The sequence below is a fragment of the Filicampus tigris genome, chromosome 18 (genome assembly GCF_054856515.1).
Source record: "Filicampus tigris isolate MCC_2025a chromosome 18, RoL_Ftig_1.0, whole genome shotgun sequence".
NCBI lineage: Eukaryota > Metazoa > Chordata > Actinopteri > Syngnathiformes > Syngnathidae > Filicampus > Filicampus tigris.
This window is the reverse complement of record NC_141234.1, coordinates 663,915-679,658: the sequence shown is the minus strand read 5'-3', so window position 1 is coordinate 679,658 and position 15,744 is coordinate 663,915. Positions and strand designations below refer to the sequence as shown.

The 15,744-nt window shown below is 55.9% G+C and overlaps 1 protein-coding gene across 4 annotated transcripts in view; it reads left to right on the top strand.

The window, feature by feature from the left end:
• grin2da (glutamate receptor, ionotropic, N-methyl D-aspartate 2D, a) overlaps positions 1-15,581 on the top strand; it is a 57,483-nt gene extending 41,902 nt beyond the window's left edge. For 3 of the 4 annotated variants that reach the window (XM_086013599.1, XM_086013598.1, XM_086013600.1), the window contains 9 exons: positions 1,480-1,605; positions 1,686-1,798; positions 2,543-2,659; positions 3,341-3,501; positions 4,499-4,568; positions 5,084-5,201; positions 6,433-6,494; positions 6,716-6,886; positions 8,532-15,577. In XM_086013599.1, coding sequence (XP_085869725.1) covers positions 1,480-1,605; positions 1,686-1,798; positions 2,543-2,659; positions 3,341-3,501; positions 4,499-4,568; positions 5,084-5,201; positions 6,433-6,494; positions 6,716-6,886; positions 8,532-11,627 — 4,034 coding nt within the window. In that variant the 3' untranslated portion in view covers positions 11,628-15,577. Of the gene's footprint in view, positions 1-1,479; positions 1,606-1,685; positions 1,799-2,542; positions 2,660-3,340; positions 3,502-4,498; positions 4,569-5,083; positions 5,202-6,432; positions 6,495-6,715; positions 6,887-8,531 lie in introns of all 4 variants that reach the window. The other variant, XM_086013602.1, reaches the window with a different exon arrangement.
• The last annotated feature ends 163 nt before the right edge of the window (positions 15,582-15,744 follow it).

The following is a 15,744-nucleotide window of genomic DNA, read 5'->3' as shown; positions in this document are numbered from 1 at the left end:
ATTGATTAGGCGCCGAAATGGAATCCATACCGGCGACGTCGGAAGACTCGAACCCCAAGGAAGCCGAGTGATCCGATCCAGAGGTGCGCCGCGCGCGTTCACATGCATGCGGAGAGCCCCGGCGGACGCTGGCGCCACTTTCACCTTCAGCAAGGCACGTCCTCCTCCCGAGTGCCGCAGTGCACCCTGAAAGAACGCAGATGGCCCCGTGCCGCTTAATGGCAGATAAATGCAAAGACGTAAAAAACTCCCGGTGACGCAGCGGCAATGGAAATGAGCCGCTCCTTTTAATTTGCTGCCGTAATTCCACCTGCGCCGACGCACTTTGATACGCTCGCCAGATGAGAAAATGAGAGCGAGGCAGGCCGGCCGCCGCCCGTGCCGTCGCCGGAGAGGAAAGGCGGGCGGGCGGGCGGGCGGGCTTGGGCTCAAAAGTATTTTGCCAACATTCTTGCTCAGGTCTCGCGCGTGCTCGCTAACGAGACGGCCCTCGTTAACCGCTCGAACGTTATCGCACGGGCGCCTCCGCGAGCGGCCATCAATCCGCTCGTTAAGCCAGTCGGCCCTCGCCGGCGTCTTGATTTTATGGCCGCGCCATTTCTTCATTAGAAGAATGACAGCGAGGCCGGCCGGGCGAGGCTCGACGCCGCGTCCTTTTGCTTTCCTCTGACGACTTTGCGCGCTGCAGGTGAGGCGGGTGTGGCGCAGCTGCCTTAGAGGGTGCTGCTATGTGGGGCGACACGGGGTAATCTTTTGGGGTAAGCGCATCCGAGCCGGGGCCTGGAGGGCCCCCATCCGGCCCGCTTTTGATGTCTGCCTCCTCCAACGCGCCTGATCCAAATGATCGGGATCAGGTTTGTCGGAGGAGGGAGACTTGGACATCTTGCGGGATAGCGGCCGTCGACACGGCCGATCGACAGAGCGAGTCTTCAAGCGTGTTGGGGGGCAAAGGTGAAAGAAAGAAAAGGGTTGTTGCCACACAAGCTGCGTCTGGAAAACGGTTTGATTTCACACTCGGTAATGAGCACAACTTTTCACAAAGAATCATGTGACGATGATGTAACGTGAAAAAGAACTCACTTTGCCACGGTGTAAACATCGCTTCAACCTTCACCGCCAATGAGTCATTTTACGAGGCGTTCATCGTGACCAAAAAGAAAAAACACCGTATGAAATCAAGCGAGGTAAATATTTTGCAAGTCGTCTCCCGGAAGGCGACACTTGGTATCGGTGCGAGAACGTCAATCGAGTGCAGTAAGAAGCTGTTCGTGACTTCATCCCCGCCGAGCGTCTCCGGCGCGCTCGCACCACGTTCTCGGTCGTCTCGTATTTGCATCAAGTAAGCCCTCTTCCCAAAAAGTATCCTAGCGACAGTGCGGCGTCGCATTTTCACGGCCGTCGTCGAAGGAGCGCGGCGGGTTCTCGCCGTCCGGCCGCTTTCGCCGGCCATGTTGACCGAGTGCCCGGTGGTTGCCGCAGAGCCCTACAGCCCAGCCGTGTGGGTGATGATGTTCGTCATGTGCCTGTCGGTGGTGGCCGTCACCGTCTTCGTCTTTGAGTTCTTCAGCCCGGTCGGTTACAACCGCAGCCTGCAGAGCGCCAAAAGTAAGATTCGCCGTGGCCTTGACGCGCTCGTCCTCGGCCGGCGCCTTTTTCTCAGGCCAGCTGTTCCCTGTTTGTCTCAGAGTCGGGCGGCTCCAAGTTCACCATCGGTAAGTCGGTTTGGCTGCTGTGGGCGCTGGTCTTCAACAACTCGGTGCCAGTGGAGAACCCGCGAGGGACCACCAGCAAGATCATGGTCAGTCCTTCTTCTTTTCTCAATCAAGCTTTTTTCTTTTGCCCGTGGCACCGAAGCAGGTGAGCGGCGCCAAGGACGAGCTCTTCCGCCACGACGGCCGCTGGAAAGCGCAACGGCGTTGGCTCGCGACGTGGTTGCCGAGCCTCCACCTGCCGCCGAGCCGTAAAAAGAGCGAGCGCTGCTACCTTCCCGTTAGCCATTTGCCGACATTTTGGAGCGTGAGCTCCAGCCTATTCAGCAAACGGTGGACTGGTCGCCAGTCGATGTCGGGATGTAGCCAAGTCCCTTGATGTGGAATCGCCCTAACCGGTCCGGGAATGGTCAAGAAGAAGAATAACGGAGAAACTGGCACGGCTGCGCTTTTAAAACGGCCGGCCATCCCCGCGCTGCGTGACATCACTCAAGGTGTGACACGGCTCCATGTCAGCTGTGTAGCGCCGCGATGTCATCGGGCGACCGAGCCCGCCCGCCGGCCGCGTGAGGCGGCGTGACGATGAGCCCGCTCTACGTGCTGCTGCTCTTCTGGGCGTGGCTCTACATGAGCCTGGTGGGCTACCTGCTGTGCATCCTCACCTTCTGCCTCGTCCGCGAGCTCTTGTACTCGTAGATTTGGTGACGGCGTCACAGAGCCAGCTCCTTCCGGCGTCTGACGAGCGCGTTTTTGCCGATGAGTTTTTCTCCCTTGTGGAAGTCAAGTTGGTGGCCGGCGCTTTATTGGTTTGCTCTTGCCGGCCGTCCCCGCAGGTGCTGGTGTGGGCCTTCTTTGCTGTCATCTTCCTGGCGTCGTACACCGCCAACCTGGCCGCCTTCATGATCCAGGAGGAGTACATCGACACCGTGTCGGGACTCTCCGACAAGAAGGTAAAGTCGAGCGCCACGTCGGGAGAGAGAAATAATTGATTGACCTCACCGATTGTCTTGGCTTGGTTTTGATCCGAGGAGCAAAGCGCAGATTTTTTTCCCTTTAGAACTGGGCCGTGACACCAACGTCCAGGTGCAAAAATCTCATATGACACTTTTAGTCAACAAAGCCTTCGATGTTATTTGAGGAAATGGCGGAAATGACGATTTGTAGCGGGCTTCTCGACTGCCGTCGGTTCAATGGGCGAGTCGTGTCAGCGGGGGGAAAACAAAAGCTACACGTGGCAAACGGCTCGGAAGGGAGTTGCCGACCGTTAGTAGCAAACCGGCGGAGACAATGGCAATGACGAGGCGACATCGGGGCAAGGACTAAAAGCTTCTGAAAGGAGAGAAAACAATTCCTAGCAAATAACGGCAGACGTGACAACCGACATGAGGGACGGGACTTGAAGCGGCCAAGTTAACCTGAGCCACGACACGATTTGCACATCGTGTAAACTCAAACGATGAAATGTGACGCCTTTCGGTCCTGTGAGCTATTTTTTGCATTTTGTGTTTCGGTTCGACCGCCTCTTGGAAACAGAAAGAAGAAATGATCTACCGGTTTGGCCTGACCATTTGTATCGGTTGCCTTTCCTCTTGCTCACACTTCCCCGTTCCCCGTCCTTCTTTTGTGCACAGTTCCAGCAGCCCGCCGAGCAGTACCCGCCCCTGCGCTTCGGCACGGTGCCCAACGGCAGCACGGAGGAGAACATCCGCTCCAACTACCCCAACATGCACCAGTACATGATCCGCAACAACCAGAAAGGCGTGGAGGAGGCCATCGACAACCTGAAGACCGGGTGAGTGACGGCGCCGCCAGCTGCCGCCGCTCAGCGGATTCTTTGGGCTTGCGTCGCGCTCTCGCCGTTCGACAGCTTCTTCTCGCCTCTCCCTCGCCCGAGAGTCCTCTCGGAGTTCTGCGGGACTCCTTTCCCGCCCGGCTCGTTGCGGGCACTTTGACCGGCGTGTCATCGCCGTCTCCATCCATGGCTGATCCTCACTCGGTGTCATAGCGGACAGTCAGATATGCCGGCACAAAGCCTAGGCAAGGATTTTTGGTGGAGGGCAAAAACTTTAGCCGAGAAAACGTTCCGGTTTGAGATTTTTGCGTGTTGCGTTTTGAAAGAGTTGCAGACACAGTTTTTTTGGCGGCTAAATATATTTTGAAGAAAATGAAAATTGATGGAGCTCCTGTAAAATGAGATGGCTCATCTCAAGCGGTAGATCCAAAACAATACAAATGAAAATGAAAGCAGGAAAGCTCTTTGACCTTGTCATGGTTTCCCGAATATATTTTGATGGTCTTTGTCTCGTGACCACGTGGGCTGGCCTCGATCTCGATCTCCACTCCCAAAAGTCTCGGTCTCGTCTCTGCCTCGGGCAAGTCAGCGCGACGCTGCTGGTTCATTTCCCGCCATCGTCTTCCACCTCTCGGCGCTTTCCTTTTCCCGCCCCCCGGCGAGCGCTCTCCGCCCCGGAGACTCGGCTGCCACTTCACAGCTGGCGAGCGCAAAGGGGAAGAATGTTGAATGGGAAGCAGATGCCGTCGCGCCCGCGCAGCTCTTCATCATGTCCGCACGCAGCCGTCCTCCTCACGCCTCCGAGATCCGTTTGTCGACGCACTTGCGCTTGTGTCCCGGGAAGTCCGAATGTGCGAGCCGCGCTTTGGGAAGAACGCGCCAAGAACTGCAATGCGCCCTCGCACTGCCAGCTTTTTCTAATCGTGTGACTTTTGTCCCTCTCTGTGAGCGTGTTTGTTACCGACGTGTTTGTTTGTGTTTTTTTGTGCCGCTGCAGTAAACTGGATGCTTTCATCTACGACGCCGCCGTGCTCAACTACATGGCCAGGAAGGACGAAGGCTGCAAGGTGACCAACGAACTGACTCATTGACAAAAGTGACCGACTGAGTAACTGACCGTCAGACTGACCAATGGGCTGTTGGCCTCCCTACCTCACCAAAGAATTGACTCTCCGACTGACTGACTGACTATCTAATACCCAAGCAACTGATTGAGCGACTCGCTAATTGACTAACTGCCTAGATAAAATACCCAAGGTTAGACTGACCAACTAACCAGCCAATTGATAAAGTAAGCGAAAGACTGCCTAACCAAGCAATTGACTTATGAATGAGCCGAACTACTAACTGACTCACTAAGCCCCGACCTGCCGCATTAACTGAGTGAGTGAGTGAGTGAGTGAGTGAGTGAGTGAGTGAGTGACCCAACTAAGTCACGAACAAACTCACCAACCAGCTCGCGCGGTGACCATTCGTATGCACCTCTGGATCTCCATGGGAGAACAGAGCTGAAAAAAAATGGCGTCGGCCACGCTTGCAATTTGAGCCGGGCTCTCATCTTGTGCCGATTTCTCCGCGGCAGGTGATGACCATCGGCTCCGGCAAAGTCTTCGCCACCACCGGCTACGGCATCGCTCTGCACAAGAACTCCCGCTGGAAGAGGCCGCTGGACCTGGCGCTGCTGCAGCTGGTGGGAGACGGTACGGGACACTTTCTGCCGCGTGTCGCCGGGGCACGTGGGCAAAATCGAAAATCAAACAAATTGCTGCGCGACGAAATGGTGTCCGTGTAGATTCGCGGGCCGCCGGGCAGCTCACGTTTATCCGCGACAGTTGGGTAGAGACATTTGGACTTTTGCTTGAAGTCATTTCACCTTTGTATGCAGCCTAAGCGGGCGGGCGGACGTGCGCGTGCGTGTGCGTATTGCTGGGAACCTGGCATCTCCACAATCTTAACTTTTCACCAAACCAAAATATTGGGCAAAGGCTCTTCTGTAACAACCCAGGTTAAACTTAGCCACTCTCCGACAAGCGAAGCTTGTCTCATTCACTTCAATTTGTTTTTCTGAGACCAGAGGTTTCCCAGAGTGTGCTATGCGCAGGCTCTCCTTAGTGGTCTGCAAAGCAATCACTCCAATAAATACAATTCAAATTTCAAACATGAAATCCAATCCAAAATATTACAATGAAGCTATGCAGCAACTCATTTAAAGTTGTTTTTTTGTTAAATCCGTTTTTTTTTTTTTCCAAGTAAGGTTAGGTTGTATTAAACTTAAGTCCAGAAAATGTGCCTTCTAGGACTAAGAAGTCAGCCTCGGTATTTTTTTGAATGTACAGTAACTTTAATTTTGCCGGTAGTTGGAGAGTGAAATCATTTTGGAGGTGTTGCTTGGAATAAAAAGTTCAGGAACCGCCAAGGCAGTACTTTACGGTTTAGGCATGGCTATGATGGCTTTGGTGCCATCGAGTGGCATTTCAGAAAAAGTGCAAATGTGTGAGTTTTTCCGCAAATAACAAAGAATAGGTTGACAAAACAGAGCAAATACTGAATATACTGATACTCGTGGACCGTGAACATGTGGAGGGTTACTACTCGAGTGAAGTCCCGCTTACAGTAAATGTGAGGCGAGCCAGGAGGGGCGTCTCCTGGGGGGGTCAACTGAGTTGAGTCGAATTTAATTGCAGCGTCGAGACGCTTTTGAATTCCTGCGCTCGGAAAAGGGAGATCATTTTTTTTTTTCTTCCCATCACCGTGGAAGTTGCGGTCAAGACGGCCCACCGCGGCGCTCCCGGCCTCCAGATGGCGCTCATTAACCCCGAGGTCAATTAGTGTTGTAGCTGCGAGAGGCCTCCTTTGACTGGACTCATGTTCTCTCTCTCTCTCTCTCTCTCTCTCTCTCTCTCTCTCTGTGTGCGCGCGTGCGTCTTGTAGATGAGATTGACATGTTGGAGCGTCTTTGGCTGTCGGGAATCTGCCACAACGACAAGATTGAGGTACGACGTTACGCCTTTTTGAATTCCACGTCGTCATCTAAATCTAATTATCGTAGTGCCGAGGCAGTCCCGTGGGAGGCGGCATGTTGCCACGGCGGACGGAAAATGCAAACAGGAAATAGTAGTAGCACTAACTGTTGCTAGTAGTCGTGATAATGGTGGTAGTAGTAGTTTCTAGAAGTAGCGGCGTGGCGGCGGTGTTAACGTGTGCGGCCGCGCAGGTGATGAGCAGCAAGCTGGACATCGACAACATGGCGGGCGTCTTCTACATGCTGCTGGTGGCCATGGGCCTCAGCCTGCTGGTGTTCGCCTGGGAGCATCTGGTCTACTGGAAGCTGCGCCACTGCATCAAGCGCTCGGGCGGCATGGACTTCCTCCTGGCTCTCAGCAGGGTGAGACAATCTCGCCGTGCTGCAAAAGTCGCATCTCTGAAACACAAACTCCCGTTCAACAAACGTCTGGGAGCGCGTCGGCCACCGTGGCTCTCCGTGCGCACTCCTCGCATGGAGGGCATCGCGTTACCTCAACTCGTTCACTGCCGGGGACTTTTCTTTTGGGCGACGGGAATCCAAGGGTTTGGACGGGTGGATCTTGACTTTGTCGCGTCGATTTGAGGGAGAGAGATGCCAACACGTCGGAGGTCAGAGACAAGTTGAGGCGCCTGACGCGCCGCCAGAATATGAAATTAACACTCATTCACCATTTGCCGTAGTCGGTGCGTTTTTCCAAGACCACATTTGAGAGTGGCTAATCGGCTGTCGCTGATGTTGAGGTGAACTTGGCTGGTCTTGATGTGGCGTTAAGCTCTCATCTCCGTTTGCTTCTGCAGTGAAGTTTTGTGCCAAAACAGATGCCGCTTGCCGGATGTCTTCCTCCTCCTCCTCCTCCTCCTCCTCCTCCTCCTCCTGCTCCTGCTGCTGCTGCTGTCTGTCCTCAAGCCAGCTTTGCTTTCGGGAAGAGAGCATTAATCACGTCCATCTGCTGTAAAGTTGCTTGAACTTTAAACAGACGCTCCCCTCGGACGCTCGCGTTGTCTTTTGAAACCGAGCCGCTGATTTATGAACCGGTTTGATGCCTGAAGGGGCCCTTGCTCATGTAAATAGGTTTGTTCCTCATTAGTCCGAGCCAGTCAAGTGAGCTGCGCGCCGCATGGCTGCGCTTCCTGTCGGCGAAGGTGACACGCGCTCCCCCGCTGTGGAGTGCAAGTCCTCCTTCATCCGAGCGGCGCGCGCCACTTTGTTCTCTCACGAGGAAACTCCTCGTTATCCCGACAGTTTGAGAATAATTAAAGCTGCGAGCGGAGACGGAAGGGGCCAATGAGGCGCGTCTTGGTCCAGTATCCCTGCTTGTGACTGCGACATTGACCTAGTAGGAGTTGGCCCAAGTACGAGCCCTGAAATTCTCCAGAAACCTCTACTTGCCGAAATGGCTCCCTTCTTGCTCCATTTCCCCGATGGGTCCTTGACGTTCATGTGCCAACCTAAAGTCTTTCCTGTTGACTGGTGAAAGTAGTGCCGTGGGCTCACCTTTTCGAACATTACAGCGGGTGCAGCAGTGAGTTCCGTTGAGTTTGAGTCCCCTACAAAATGTACATTCGCACCAGGATGCACACACGTGCAAAAATTGGAACGTTTTCTGGCCTCCTGAAAGGCCATTCCGACCGTCAGAGCAAATAGAAATAAAAACCTCACCCCAAGGCCTGTTAGCTAGTTAGTTATCTCCGAAGATGTATAGCGTGCTTGCGTTAACCTCCCCTCCGTGGCTCGCTGGAAGCCAATCAGGGACTCGCACCAGTTTCAATTTCACAGAGCACTGAGCGGCGGGCTCGGGGGACGGCGATAGCGCCGCCGCCGCCGGTCGGGAGGGACGTTATTAACGCCTCGAGCAGATTGCTGCGGCGGATTCACACCGCCTAGAATACTTTGGCTTTAGGGGGAGGACCATATCAGCGCATGTTATCAGTGACATTCGCAAATGATAGCGTTTCCGTGTCCGTCTGCGTTTTTGACGCTCCGGTCTCGCTTCTGTCTCCAACAGGGCATGTACAGCTGCTGTCAGTTTGAGGACGAGACGGCGCCAGGAAGCGGTAAGAGTTCCCTGCCGCAGTATCATACGGTGCCCACCGTGGCCCAGCAGCACCTGGTGACCGCCACGGTCAACAACACCACCGCCATCGCCATGGTGCAGCAGCAGCAGCCGCCGCCGCCGCCCAAGCACGTCCCAAAGCAGCCGCAGGGGCAGACGTACACCGGCATGCTGCCAGGATCGCCGCCGGCCACGGCACATTCGGCCATGGCGCTGGGACCCTCGAACAGCCCCCTCTTTGAAGGCCCCATGCCCTGCTCCACCTTCCTGCCTCGCCACGACCGCAGACTGGCCGTGGTGGATCGCTGGAACCGGCCCAAGCCAGAGAAGGTCCTGAGCGGCAGCAGCAGTGCCAGTCTGGGCATCGGGGGTATCGCAGGAGGCATCACTGAGCTGCAGGCCCAGCAACAGTACCAGCAGAACCTGGGCCAACACTGGAAGCTGCAAGGAGCAGGCGACAACGCGCTTGACGAGTACAAGCGCTACTACGGGCCCATCGATCCGGAGGGGCTCGGAGCTAACTCGGACCAGCAGGTCGGGGGCAGCCATCAGACTCCCAAAGCCAATCCCAGGGGCCCTAAAGCCACCGGCCTGTCGAGACCCCCTCCCAAAGGCCCCGCACCCTTAATCGGTAAGCCGCCACCCCCGCTGCCTGCCTCGCCACGGCGGCCTCCCTTTTGGCGGCGTGGAAGTCTTGCTCAGGTGCGGAGGAAGAGCTCAGGGGGTCCTCTGTATGAGAACATCCTGCCTCTGGGGAGAAGAGGAGGCGGCAGGTACGGCGCAAGTGATCTCACGGGAAGGAGGGGGCGGCATCCTCCCCCACTTCCCCCTCTGCCAGTCCCCCTTTCTTCCCCAGCGCATACCCCAACCACTCCCTCATCCCCATGCCACTTCTACTCCACCTGCTCCAGCATCTCATCCTCTTCCTCTTCCTCCACGTCTTCCTCATCCTCCTCTTCATCCTCCGTCTCCGTCTCCCGCTCCAGTTCTCCTTCTTCTTGCTCCAGCGACAGCTCCTACAACTCCTCATTGAGTTTCCGCTATCGCGCCGGAGACCGGGAATTTACGGCGGAGGAGGATTATGACTCCGACCTGCTTACGGAAGAGTCCAGCCTCCTCCTGGGCTCGCGCCGGAAGATTCGCTCCCGTCGCATGTCGTCGCGCTCGCTGCCGTGCAGTCCGCCGCCGCCGCCGCCGCCGCCCGTCCCGCCGCGCAAGCCGCGCCCGCAGAGGGACTACGGGCGAGAGCGCAGAAGTAGCCAGCTGGCACAGTTGCAGGAGTGGTGGGCATCGTGGGGCGAGAGAGAAAGGGGCAGGTCAGACGCAACGAACGCTGGCGATGCGAGCGGGTTAAGAGAAGACAAAAGGCAGCACAAAGAGAGGGAACGCGAGAGCAAGAGGAGGAAGAAGGGAAGAAAGAAGAAGAAGCGGGAGGAAAGGGAGCGAGAGAGGGAGCGAAAGCGACGCAAAGCCAAGAAGAAGAAAAAGAGAGACGAAAAGGCGAGGAAGAGGGAGAGAAAGAAGTCAGAGCAGGAGGGAAGAGAGCCTGACAAGAGAGAGGAGGCCAAAGCCGGGACCCCGGACTACCCGTCATACCTCCACCTGAGGAGGGAATCCTTCCGCAAAAAGAGCGAGAGCTCCGTCAGGAGCTACGGATGGAACATCCCAGCTGAGGACGGCAGGAAGGCGAGAGAAGGAAAAGAGCGAGAGGACGGCGAGGACAGCCGAGGGAAAGAGAGGCAGCGCGGAGGCAGGAACAGCAAACGGTATCGGTCGTCCAGCAATAAGCCATCGGCGTCGGTCAAGTTTTGGGCAGGGAACCTCTCCTCCGACACCATCCCGTCGGCCTTCCTGCCCCTCTTGCCCATCGCTTCCAAAAGGAGGAAGAGCAAAAGCTCGGACAGGGACCTTGTCGGCGGCATCGAAGGAGAGAGGAAACCGCTGCTGGGTCGCAACGACGGTCGAGGGGAGATGCCCCCCAAGGAGGGTTTATCCTTCCACGAGTGGGAATCGGACCTGGAGGAAGACGAAGAGTCCGAGCAAGAGAGAAGGAAAGGCCAGCGTGCCGAGCCCAGGCGAGGCAGGACCATCTCAGACGAAGACGGAGACCGGGATAAGGCGGTTGGGATCTATTCGGATGACGAGGGCTCGTCGGGAGAGTTTGGCAAGTTTGAGCGATACTGGGACGATCGTGACGGCGGAGGAGTGGGCGGGATCGGAGGAGGGGGCTGGTTTTTTAGTACCTATCCCTCCAGGGACAAAGCCGGTAGCATCAACAGCAGAGATGACTTGTTCCTGGAGCGAGGGGAGAGGTGGGCGACCGGAGACACCGGGTGGGGTTGGGGCTCGGGGTCGCACTGGCCGCCGTCTCCGCTCACGCCGCCTCCGCCTCGACGCTACTGGTCGGTGGACAAGCTTCACATCCAGGATGAGAAGAAGACAAAGCGGCGGTCCAAGGACAGAGTGAGAGGGCACGCGGCTTGTTCTTCCTGCCACTCCCCTCGCCACCATCCACATTCCCATTCTCCCAAGTGGGCTCGCATCGCCTCACGTAGCCAGGAAGAGCTTTACCGCCGCTGCCGGAGTTTCGGCGGCACCCCGAAGCCCAAACGCGACTCCTCGTCCTCCTCCAAGCCGGATCGCTCACAGAACCCCTCCAAATCCGGAAGTCAGTCAAACCTGAGCGTCCAGCAACGAACGCAGCGATCGGAGAGAGGCCCACTTCCTTCCCCGCCCTCCGCCCTCATTCCCAACTTGCCGGCCCCGCTTCCCGCCCTGCCGGCTCCTCCATCCTCGGCTCACCCCATTCACGCTCCTCCGCTGAGCTCCCCCTCCTCGGTGTCCTCGCCCTCCGTGGTATCCTCCACCCCGGGCGCCCCCCAGCCTTCCTCGGTGGCTTCGGCCAGTGCCAAACTGCAGTACCAGAGGCTCCGCTCCGTTCCTCCGCCCCAGAGGTTTCCGCCGTCTCCTCACGCGCCCCTCAAAGCCAAGACCCTATGCTCCCGGAGGGGCTCGGCCCACTTCTCCAGCGTGGAGAGCGAGGTCTGACGTCGGCGGCCATTCGGTTCGGTTTCCGCACCGAGTCCTTTTCCCCGAGGCTCCGCGCAGCCCGACGAACCCCACCCACGCCAGTCGCTTGGAGGAAAACGGAAGCCGACCGGCTTCTTCCCACAGAAACCTTTGGCGTCGCAAGTGGGGCGCTCAATCAGAGTGGCTGAAGGACACTGCTTTGCTCCAGACAGTAAAGGGCTTTGAGCGCGGCGGGAGCAGAGGAGTCGTTTGTAGTCACTGTACGTTCTGAGGGCTCAGGAACTTTGTCTTATGCCTGCTGCTCCCGCAAGCCTTTCGCAGTCTTTAACACTGTTGTTCCTTTCCCGCGCGCTTCAACAAATGGCTTCGCCCCACTTTCCCTTTTCCCGCCAGAACTGTTTACATCCCCGCAAAACTGTGACGCCCGCAAGGGGCACCTTCTCCTCCCGTGCGATCAAAAGCGTTCGCGTTTGGCGCGGGAGGAGGCTGACGCGTCATCCTACGTTTTCACTTTGTGTTGTCCTTCCTCAAGAAGCCGCCTCCTGGAGCTTTCCTTCTCTCCTCGCTGTGCTTCTCGTGTGTCCGTGCTTTTCTGTCTTTGTATTCTTGACAACAGGGTAAGTCAACCGTGACTGACGTTCTGCTGGCTTCATGAAAAGCTGAGTGCCAAACCCCACATCGATTTGTACCCCGTTAGCCGCCCACTTCCACAGGGGCCACACAAACGCTCACGCGCTAGGATAAATGTCTTACTTTCTGTTTCCAGAGCAATACATCATGACGCCTTTGCGTTACTCTTGTGTTGTCGCCGTTGTCGTTATGGATGTTGCTCTATATAAATCTATATATCGAGAAATGTATTGAGTCTTATACCACGTAAGCACTGTGCTATACGACCCGTGGAACATTCCCGCCGACTACCTAGCAAAGGAACGGCGGGCAGCAGATGCCGCGTCCGCTCCCTCCCTCGCGCCTTCCCCTCCAGTTGACTGAATGTAACGTGGACGCTCGACACGCTTGACGGTGATGATGTGGCATCCACTTACATGTACGCTAACCTCAATGAGGCGCAGGTTGGGGCTTCTTTCTTCATGGGCGAGAAGCGCCGACCCTCTTGCCCCCCCGCCCACCTCCAACCCCATGCCTAATCATAAGTGGGAAAAAAAAAAAACCTTGGACCCTAAACCTTACCCCTAACACTAAACAACACCCCACTACGCCAGCCCTAACCCCGTAACTTGAACTCTGCCCCTTACCGCCATCCACGCCACTCCGCCGTCACAATCCTAATCCTACCTCTTACCTACCTGCCTACTTTACCCTCGTCTAATGCCAAACCCTAACTCCACCCCTCGACCCAGTCCCCAACCATAAATGTCATTCTTACCCCTTTGCCGTCATCTTTCAAGCCAAGCCTATCCCCTGGGCCCTAACCCCTCACCCTGCGCCAAATCTTTGAACCCTACCCCTTTGGAAGCTTTCCAAGCGATATCCAAGGGTTTTGCATCGCATCGAGCATGGCGACGAGTGTCTCTCTTTTGCCATCTGGCGCTACACCTGTTAGGCCAGGCCGCAGGTCGTTGCAGGGAAACGTAGCCGACTGCTGCTCCGCGCGTCTGAATCTGAAGGAATGCGTCGGACCGCGGCGTCCGTATGTGTATTTATTGTCCTGGCGTCTGGGCCGATCTGGAGTGGTTAAGTGCCGTTCTGATGTCAAAAGAGACTGTGCCTATGTCGGATGCCAGCTCGCGGCAGCGTTGGCCGGATTACGTATGAGCAGCACGGCGGCGCCCGCTGCTGTTGCGCACTTTTTAAAAACCTTTCTCACCTTGGAAATGAGCAGTTTTTTTGAACCTGCCAGCGAGCTGACACCAGCAGCCCAACTCCAGAAGCAAATAAGGAGAATTCACGCCGCTAGCCGCGAGCCTGCCGCCATCGACTTTTAGCATTGACGGAGACGAGCGGGGTGCCGACGCGGTCGTCCTTTCCGGTCACATTTTCAGCTTGCCTGAAACTGCATCTGAGCCATTACTTACTCCAACCAGAAGAGACTTTAGGTTTTTTAAAAACGTTTCAAAGTTGATCTGCCTTTTCGCTAATGAGCTAAATCTACTTCTGTATACTTGTCCCATACGTGTTTGTGCCGGTTGGTCGCGTTCACAATCGTCTTGTTGTTTTCTCTCTTATGGTTTCTCAAATGATGAATCGTACGAACCTCCGCCAAGGCTCAACAATCCCACTGTACACCGTCGCCTCGGAAAGGGACCCCGCCCGTAGTAGGGCAGCACAGCGGTGGGGCGCTTAGCACGCCCGCCTTACAGTTCTGAGGTTCGGGTCGGAACGTGGGCTCTGGCCTTGCCGTTTGCTGGTTTTCCCGGCGCTTGCTTGCGTTTTCTCCCGGGGTTGACCGAAGACTAAACGTCGGAGTCTTACGGGTGTGAACGTAGCCGCTGACCGGCGCAGGGTGCACCCCGCCTCTTCCGGGGCACTAGTGAGGAGATGCGCCCTAGAAAGAAAGATGCCCAGGAATGGCATCCTGCGAGTAAGCGCCACGTCCTTGGCGGAGGCGTGCGGAAGAAGAAGCCAAACGCTAAAGTTTGCCGATTTGTTTGGGCGCTCTCCTTTATCTCCCGGCCATCGCGTCCATGCTGTGTTCTGCTTGTGCAGCTTTCAAAAGAAGAAGAATCCACGTGTAATATGTGTTGCTCGAAATATCTACGATCTCTATTTATGTCCGATCGGCTCTAAGTTTGCCTCTCTTATCTGTGTCTCTCGTCCACGTCCGGACCCTCCCCCCTCCGTGAGCCTCCCCGCCGGTCCCGCGCTCACAGAGACCGCCATGTAACTGTGCTCTCGCTCGCCCACACCGAGGATTTCGACCCAGTGACGGGGCGGCGGGGCTAGACGCGCCAGTGTCTTATGACCGTGTCACTGTAGCGGCGCTGGCGAGCGTTTGTCTACCTAGAGGGGCCTTCTTTCTCTTTGCTTCTTGGCCTAAGCGTGACTTCGCGGACACGCTGCTTTCTAAGCGCTCTCGTGTGAGTGTGAGTGTGTGTGCGCGCGCCCGCCCGCCCGCCCGCCCGCCCGCGTGTGGCCCTTGACCTCTTGAGACCCCCGCTGCACCTCGTGGACCATGCGGGGGTCTCGCTGACACCATGTAGCAAGCAGGCTTCTTTTGATGATGATGATGATGATGACGATGATGAAGATGCTGTGTCCTCTTGACCAGGGTTGCAAAAGGCTGGCTGGCAAACGCGCAGTAATTTCTTCTTGTTTTTTTAAGCTAAGTTCATGTTTGATGGAGTGAATGGCAATGCTGATGACTAAAAAAGAGAAAAAGCTCAACGCAAACATTTTCCTGGTTCAAGAAGAGTAGACTTTCTTTGGTGTTGATGTTGTCCCGGACGAGAATAGTTTGTGGGCCTCGAGATATCTGTGCAACGGCTGTCAGAGGCAAAATTCCGTTGTGTAAATTCCTCATTTATTCACGTTTATTCCTCTTAACTGGTGTGAAAAATGTCCCAAGTTTAAAAAGTCATCCTGGATTTTTGCAACCCTCATCTTGACGAGCGACAAACACTGTTTCCTTCTTTACTTGACAAAGATTGTGTGAGGGGGCCGGGCTGAGCTTCCCACGCAGGCTTGGACTGGGCCAGCCAGGGCGGCTTTTCCTCCAAGCAATTGTTACTTAGGACGTCTTTAAATAAGAAGCCAAAAGCGTCATAGCACACGCGCGCGCGCGGGCGCACACACACGCGGCACACCCACTCACTGTAACGTTTGCGCGTGCCCTGGCATTACCACTTCTAGCCTTGAGGGGGAAACCAGCCTGCAGCCAAACAGACTGTACAAACTGATACCAGAGAGTTGTGCCACACACAGTCGTCACAAACACACACATTCTCACACACGATGCAGTCATGTGATGAAGCAGGATGGATAATTTTAATAAAGAAGTACAAACAAAAGTAAGTCCAAATCCTGACTGCGTCTGTTCAAAAGTGTTGCTAACGATCGTGTGTGTGTGTGTGCGCGCGCGTGTGTTTACATGACGGAATGTGTGTGTGATAGTGTTTACATGAATGTGTGATGCGTGGCTGTGGAAATGCTGAACGTTTTGTCAGTGTGATCGCAC